This window comes from Panulirus ornatus, chromosome 5 (genome assembly GCF_036320965.1).
Source record: "Panulirus ornatus isolate Po-2019 chromosome 5, ASM3632096v1, whole genome shotgun sequence".
Taxonomy (NCBI): domain Eukaryota; kingdom Metazoa; phylum Arthropoda; class Malacostraca; order Decapoda; family Palinuridae; genus Panulirus; species Panulirus ornatus.
In genome coordinates, this window is record NC_092228.1 from 4,427,423 (window position 1) to 4,436,375 (window position 8,953).

Here is an 8,953-nt window from a genome sequence, read left to right on the forward strand (position 1 = left end):
AGAGATTCCTTGTGGAAGGTACTATGAATATATGGGATTGGAGGAAGGTAGCTAGATGCAGTGATAAGTGTTAATTGGGATGGTAAGCAAATTTGTGACTAGGAAAGAATGTGAATGGTTCCAAATGGTGGTAGTCTACTTTAAGGAGGTGTGATGTCACCATGGCTTTTTAATATTTTCATAGCTGGGGGTGATGAGGAAGATTAATATGAGTGTCTTGGAAGGAGAGGCAGGTCTACATGATGCTAGGGAGGTGAGTCAGTTGCTGTTTGCAAATGACATGACTCTGGTGGCAGGCTCTTGTGAAAAACTGCTGATAGTGGTGTCTGAGTTTGGTGTAGTGTGTGAAAAGAGGAAGTTGAGAGTTGATAATGGGGACAAACAAATTGATTTGAATAGGAAGAACCTGGAAGAAGCGGAATGCTGGAGTGAACCATAGAGTGGGAGATGGAGCAAAGGTCCTGGATGTATTGAGGAGTTTTTAGAAGAAAAGGTAACTGTTTTCAATGAAAGTATTTCCAGTACAGCAGTTTTCTTTGCTGGAGGATTCTACAAAGTGAAGGAATTAGATGCAAATACCTGTTAACTGAATAAAGTCAACTTCACCATATGACTGATTTGTGTAGAAGGCTAAAATAGTCAGAATAAAGTTCAGGGCTATGCTGTATTTATAATACTTACCTTGAATGAGTAGATTAGTTTTACACACAAGCTATAAGTAATATTGTCATAAGTTCATTAGTGTAATGATAAAGAAATTTATTTCAGATGTTATTGTGGATGGTCACAAGTGTGATGAATGTGGTGAAATCATACAGTTTAAACGTGATTACATTCGTCACTTGCGTCAAAGACATAATCTCCGTCCATTTGAGTGTGATCAGTGTGGCAAGACTTTTACATCTTACACAGCTCTAGAGGCACATCAGAAAATGCATGGCTTGGAGAGGCCACATCGCTGTGATTACTGTGGTAAAGGTTTTGTTGATCCTTCACATCTCAAGACTCATATTCTTACACATACAGGAGAGAGACCTCACAGATGCCAGCACTGTTCTAGAGCATTTGCACAAGCATCACAGCTGAAAAAACACTTGGCTATTCATGAAGATAGTCACCAGTTTAAATGTTCAGTTTGCAGTCGCACTTTTGCTCACCGTGACACATTGTACACTCACATGAAGACACACACTTCAAAACGTCCATTCATATGTGACATTTGTAGTTTAGGTTTTGTAACCAGCAGCGGCCTTAACCGCCACAGGAAAGTTCACAAGAGATCTAGTGATCCTGTTGGAGGCCTTGAGGATGAGCTCAAGTGTACTGTATGTCAGGCCAATTTCACATACAAAAGAACCCTGACCAAACATATGTCTTGTGTGCATGGTGATGGTCTTTTGGTGAAAGAGGAAGATCAGAGTGATGTGAAACCATTTCAGAATGAATTTTCAATTGTTGAGCAGCTTCAGCAGCAGCTCAATGAGGGTTATGCACCTAAAACATCTGAACTGTATGATGAACCAAAGCAGTCAGAGACCCTTGAAAGTAAGTTCCCCACTAATCCATTCAAGTGTGGAATATGTGAGGAATCATTTACGGATGTTGATGTTTTGTGTGACCACTACACCAACTCCCATACTGGTGACCAGGAAGTGTATTGTGATGTCTGTAGTGTAGGTTGTGCTACAGAACAACAGTTGGAGCAACACAAGCAACTTCATCTTTATGAAGAAGAGCAATCTGTAATCCACACCATGCCAACAGAAGAATTTCCTTTTGTATGTTCTATATGTGGAAAGAACTTCAGGAAGCATCAGGAATTTACAAGGCATCGAAGAGGCCACACACAAGAGAAGAGCTACAAATGTGATCTCTGTGGTGCTCTTTTCCCACTGAAGTCTGCTTTGGATAAGCATGTTTTAGTCCACACAGGTGAAAGACCATTTAAGTGTGACATCTGCCTGAAAAGTTTTAGACAAAGTGCAGCTCTTGTTAGGCACAAGTTGTGGACTCATAGATTGAAAAATCAGAATAAGTGTGAATTGTGTGGTAAAACTTTCTTTACGCCTGCCCTTCTCACTTATCATCTTGATAGCCATGGAGATGCTGGTCAGTCTGTGAAATCCCGTTTAGCAGAAACATTAGAAACTGAAGATCATCAGTTATTAGAGCAACGTTGTGATATACAGCAAAATGACAAAGATGAAGGAGATATTAATGTGGAAGGCAGGAATGACTTTGAGCACATGTGTGAATACTGTGGTAAGAATTTCCCAACATATGTCTCACTCCTCACACACAAACTAACACATAAACTGTCAGCATCTTACAAATGTGATGTTTGTCACCGTACTTTCCGTGAAAAGAGGTACCTGCAAAAGCACAAATTGACCCACAAAGGAGTGAAGAGTTGGAAGTGTGACATTTGCAAGAAAGCTTTTGCCACAAAGCTGACCTTAATTAGACACTCTCATGTGCATCTTCGTGAAGCGCTGCGTCCAGGTCCTGAGCTGCCATTTATTCCAGAGGAAGGAGACGAGGGAGGAGAGATGATCACTGGCAGTACACTTCCAACAGTCTTGAAATGTGATGAGTGTGGTATTGATTTTGCTCATAAAAGTCATTTTGTTCGCCACAAACTGTTACACTCAGGCACTCCACTCTTAAAATGTGGATTATGTAATAAACTATTTGTGCACAAAAGTGATATTATTCGGCACAAAGTTATGCATTCATTCATGTTTACTTGTGATGTGTGTGGGCGTAACTTCCACAAACGCTCACTATTTATCATGCACAAGAAGAAACATGTTGATGACAAACCATTCAAGTGTGACTGTGGTAAGAGTTTTTCTACTAGTGGTAATTACAACACTCATAAGCGTATACATAGTGGTGAAAAACCTTATAAATGTGATATGTGTGAATACAGATGTTCACAAAGTGGTCGTCTGTTAAAACATAAGAGAATGCACAGTGGAGAAAAACCATTCCAGTGTGAAACTTGTGGCAGGTATTTTGCCAATGCTGAATCAGTGAAAATACATATGAGGATTCACACAGGAGAAAGGCCATTCAGATGTGGTAACTGTGGTAAGACATTTATAAACAATAGCAGCCTCAACTTGCATATGCGGGACCATATTCGTGAAGAAATATTTAAATGTAATGTATGCAACCACAAATTTCGACGAGAACATCATCTTGAAAAGCATCGGCAATATCATCACCTCCAACAGCAATATCAGAATGCCAGTATGGGTCTTGAAACAGATGGAAATGTTGAAGCTCTTCTTTTTATGTGTGATATATGTGGAAGGGTGTTTGATAAGAAGAAATATCTTTATACACATCACAATGTCCATTCACGTCAACGCAGTTTCCCGTGTAATTTTTGTGGAAAACAGTTGGCATCTAGATTAGCTCTGAAAAATCATAATTTGATTCATACTGGAGAAATGCCCTTTAAGTGTAGCCTGTGTAAGAAGGAATTTCGTAGTTCTTCCAACCTTAAGAGACATGAGCGTACACACCCCCCTCAAGATGTAAATATATTGAGATGTGATGTGTGCGAGGAGAGGTTTTACAGCCCAGATATTCTGAATCAACATAAAGGAAGCCATATGCAAGGCATGATGATGATGAACCCTAGTGTTGAAAGTGTAACAGCAGCAGATAACTCCCACCATTTGTATGTGTTTGAGGCTGTTGGGGAGGTAGGTGAGGCCATGGATTCTACCCAACAGCTCTTAGTTGATAACAGTCAGCAGCAATTTTTGGTGGATGGCTCACAGCCTCTTTTAGTCTTCCCTGAAGCAGCCAATACACCTTACTCAGATCTTGCAGAAGCCCCAGACCCAGAGCAAGAACAAGCTGAACCAGGGAGTGAACATCAGCCTGAGGTTATTATGGTGCATGAGAAGATGGATGAGCAAGAGGAAGAGGAAAGAGTTGTTGAAAAACCATTTAGATGTGAAGATTGTGGTAAGACTTTTGCCAAGAAACAGTATTTGACAAAGCACAGATATAGACACAGGGAAGTAAAGCCTCATGCGTGTGATGTTTGTGAGAAACGATTTGCACAGAAGTTTGAAGTTGCAGTGCACAAAATAAAACATACAGGTGAGCGTCCATATCGTTGTGAAGTATGTCACAAGCCATTCCGAAGCAAGGTAAATCTTAACAACCATAAGATGCGTCATACTGGCGAGTACCCCTTCTTGTGTTCTATATGTAATAAGGGCTTTTCTACACAGCTACAACTTGAACGACATGTAACCCTCCACACTGGCTCTCATCCATACAAGTGTAGTATATGTCAGAGAGGTTACACTCAACGCACCAATTTGGTAAAGCATATGGCCAAAGCTCATGACATTTTTGATATTTCACAAATTGAAGCAATGAATTCTATGGAAAATGCAGAAGCAGTTGAAAACATGGAAGGAATGGATGGAGTTGAGGAAGTGGACAGGTCCATGCTTTCCAGTGTCCGTGAGGCTGCCATGGAGGGAAACAGTCAGGCCACTGCAGAGGAGCCTGAACATGCTGCAATATCCATGGACACAGATTTGCTTGGTAATGAAGAACAACAGGCAGCATATTCTGTGGTGGAAGTTCACCCTGACTATCTCAAGGACTACCTGTTAGCAGGACCACAAGTTGTAGCCACTCAGGATATGGACCCTAAGCTCCTACAGTCAATCCTGCAACAAGTCCGTGGTGGTCCAGATGATACAGCAACCATCACTGATGCTCAGGCTGTTGTTCATGTAAATGCAATTGATGACTAAACTTTTAGTGAGTGAATAATGCAGGATATCATACATAAGCTGAGTTTAAAGATGTGTAAATATGTGTGGATACCTCTAATGTTTTTATGTTTAAATTATTTAAAGCTTTTTTTAGATACTTCAAAATGTATAACCATTATTCCTCTTAGGAGTATCTCTTGATGTATAGATAAGTGTCTTAAATGAAGTATAGGCTTGAAGCTCAAATCAACCAAACATTGAAAAATCATACTGTGTCAGTGTTGTAATTTTTTGACTCAAAATCATATACATGGAAGAGGTTTAGATCTTTTATATAATGTAAATACTTTTAAATCATTGACAAATGTATATAGCATTTCCAGTGTACCCTCAGTTTTCCCTTTTGTTGTTTTTGCTCATTTTTGAAATGAATTTTGATGTATTTTATATAGCTAGTATTACTTAAAGAGTAGATGAAAATAATGTTATAAAGTTGTGAAGATCTTGTAACTTCTGCTACTGTACATCCAGTTGTTATTCCCTTTTTGTATGGATGAAATGATTTATTAAAGTGAGAGGTATAACGTTCTTCAGATTAAGAAAAGGATTACTCTGTTTATTGGTATTTATATGAAAACTGGAAACCATTACACTAATATTTTTTTATTGATTCAGCCCATAAATGAATGTTCTGATTTTGTTTGGACAAAACATGACAGGAAGAATTTCTGTTTATCAGATGTAACGCCTTCTCTGCTCTAGAAAACCAAACATTGGTTTTATGCAGAACTCGACCTGCTATGTAAACAAAGCTTTGGTTTGTTGGAAAAGTGTTGCCATAAAATGATGGCACTCCACCTTTCTCAAAATGATCTCTTAAGGAATTGTTAACCTTGAAAAACCAAAACTGTAATCTAGGGTTAACCAGGCCGGCCCATAAAAGCATTATTTGCTAAGCACGAGTTTTATTGGTGTTCAGTTTGTGTCAATACATTTGTTGTATATGTATTATATTGAGAGAGATTTGGTAGCAAGCTGACCTTCAATTATTCTTGTGATTTGTGTAGGTATTTCAATGTAAGATGGATGTATATTCCTTTTTTCACAAAACATTGCAGCTGTTGTCCTCAGCCCTAAGAGTATTAACTTACTGCCTTTGTTCTGAAAGCTTGATAATTGCCTTTTTGCAGGTTGCAGCCAAATTTATGGACAAAATCCCATATGTGTTGACACAGTGAATACTTTCAATGTTACTTTATGTGACCTTTGATTGGAGATATAGAGAACCATGCATGTAAACCGTTACATTTTGTATTTTCTAATGTTAGTTTTAAGGTTTCCCTTTCATAAGCTGGTTAAACCATTTGTTCTTTGCTCAGGACAAATTCTGGCCATATACTAAATATGAGTATCAAAACTTCAGTATCGTTTTAAAACTTGTCTTTCTTGAACTAAACTGAAAACCCTTCATTGCCATGCCAGGAGTCCCCTTTTTCCAGTTATTGTCACATATGTTAGCGAAATATAGCCAGAGAGACTTTATATACAGAAACCCTTGTGCTTAGCCAGAGGATGGTGAGTATCCTTCACCGTGTGCATGGGTCATTTGCTAGTTGTTAATGCACTAAAGCATCGTAGCTTCCTCTTTTTTTCATGAAATATGAATGTGAAAGATTCCTTTTTCGCCCAGAAAGGATGAACTAACAACATACTAGCCATATCACCAGCACTTGGTGTGCCTCAAACATACCGGCCATTTCATCTGCACTTGGTGCACCTTACCTGGTCAAATGAAGTCTGCTGCTTGCCATGCTTTAGGCCGGGATCCACCATTTGTTGGCAGACTTAAGCATCATGGCAGTCACTTGCAGTTGTCAGGTTACTTTACATTGATAAACAAGAATATTAACCTCTTTCATATTTTGTCCAGCTGATACCTGGACATGATTTTCAAGCTGAGATGTTCTTAGTATACCTTATTTGCTTAGAGACAAGTTTTTGAGACTTGTAGTTCAAAGGTGTTGCATCCAAAAAATTGTTGGGTTAAAACTAGAATTTCAGTCTGCATTGTCACAGTAGTTGATAACTTATCTCAAAACCCTGTGATTTTTACCAAAAAGATGACAAAGAATATGTGAGCATATCACCTTATATCATTATAACTTTCTTTTTTGAAATTCAAGGAATGATACTATTGCACCTCTTCTCAAGTGGATAAGATTATCTTATGGAATTTCTTTTCATGAAGGATGTTGTATCTTTCTTTGTGTATTTGGCCCAATGTTTTGTCAGGGTGTGGTGCAGGTTAGTTGTTTGCTTTTTTCTTACTGTCAGAGAATCTTATAGAACCTCAAATCTTATCTGTATTATTGTAGCCTTGAGGTGATACCTCTTCTCATCTTGGTGAATGGACTTGATATAATCTGTTCATATGCTTGTGATTTTATTGATATGTACAAGTGCCAAACTTTTTTCATAACTATTGTTGTTGACAGAAACATGGAACCTTTGTACAAAAAAGGAAAAGAGTGAGAATTGTAAGGTGGAAGAAATGAGTGAGAAAGTATTTAGAGAGATAGAAGCGTGAATGACTGTATAAAGAAATGCAGTGACCATGATATTTGAAGGAAATTCAGCATGCAATGTATTAAGTTGTCCCAATGGTTTAATGACTAATAGTGGGTAGACAGACTTCTGTTAACTGTGTTTGTTCTCAGTTCAGTCATACTGACCCTGAGGGTAGTGAAATGAGGAGGTCAGTTGCATTTTTCATAACTTGAATGTTTCCTTGCCAGAGTCCTATCGGTGTAAGATTGATATTTTGTCTTATTCATTGTTTATTTCATGCTTTGATCCTCTGTCATATCAAGGACTTAGATTTATAGATATAAAAACTCTTGAATAAGTCATATGAAGTTGCAAACCCACCCTTGTCAAAGGAGTGAGCTCACAGAGTATGATGTGAAATGCTTTTTATAAGATGTTAAGAATGAAGCAGGCTCAGTCACTCAGTCAGTTAGTATTGTAAAACTTAAGTGACAAGTGAGATAAAAGTAGAAACAATCTACATATAATGATGATTATGTGATTATGTTGCTTAGAGTTGTGTATCTGATATCATTTTTACAGAAAAATTAATTGATATATATCGTATTTCTTCATGTATCAGTTAGATTCACATCACCATAAATCCGTCTTGCTTTGTCTCTGAGTTATTTTGAAATGAATGAATGACTTAAATGTTACATGAGTGCAACATTTTTATTGCACTGCATTTAATTAGAAAAATAACTTGCAACTAATTACAGACATTGTAGTAATCATAATAGTTACTAAACTGTGAAGTCACATTAAAAATCTTAAGAGTTCCCTTCATTTATTACTCTTTTTCTGTCATCTCCACAAATTTCAGTTGCCTTGTGCTTAGACTTCTCAGCATACTTTTGTAATTTATGTAGTGGTATATCTCTCATACATTTGACAGCATGGGTGGTGGCTGCAAATTCTCTAAGAGTTACTTTTTTGATGTTCAGTAAACCTATTCCTTAAGACTTTGCATGCAGAAACTTCCCAAAAAACTTTGGTCATTCTTCACATCCCTACATTCTGATGTTGGATGTCAAGCATTAAATGACCAAAACGTTTGCCAAAGAATTCTGCAACTTAGTGTGGCGAGAATACTGTAAATTGATATCAGTTGATATTAAGAAGAGTACATTATGACATATTTATATCAAAATTATTAAGTTATCCATATTTATATAATATGAGTTATCTGATGATCTGATTAAAACAAATATATGGTTGTATTTCATGAATAATGATATATGTGAAGGCTTCTTGTAAGGTTGCTGCTGAACTTTACAAAATATTAGAGTTAGTATTCTGTAATGATCTCATTTGAGCATAGAATTGAGTTTGACTCATAAGATGGATTTTCTTCTTTCAGATATTCACTGATATGTAATCATGTAACATTGTTGTATCACTTTACCATTTATTTATTTTATGGATATTTATAGATTAAAATTGCCCACAAGATTGCCCAATTTTAAGCAGATCAGCAGACACTCAAAATATGTTTAATGTGTATATGATTTCAAAATATAAGTTTTTTTGAAGTTAATGCTTTTGCTCAAGGTTTGCACTGATGTATTCCATAATGAATTATTCTGAAATAAATATATTTTTTGAAGAAA

The 8,953-nt window shown here is 37.1% G+C and overlaps 1 protein-coding gene across 4 annotated transcripts in view; it reads left to right on the forward strand.

Moving 5' to 3' along the window:
- Positions 1-8,953, forward strand: part of LOC139747362 (uncharacterized) — a 42,507-nt gene extending 33,554 nt beyond the window's left edge. For all 4 annotated transcript variants that reach the window (XM_071659591.1, XM_071659601.1, XM_071659572.1 and 1 more), the window contains one exon: positions 769-8,953. In XM_071659591.1, the coding sequence (XP_071515692.1) occupies positions 769-4,793 (4,025 nt within the window). In that variant the 3' untranslated portion in view covers positions 4,794-8,953. The remainder of the gene's footprint in view (positions 1-768) is intronic.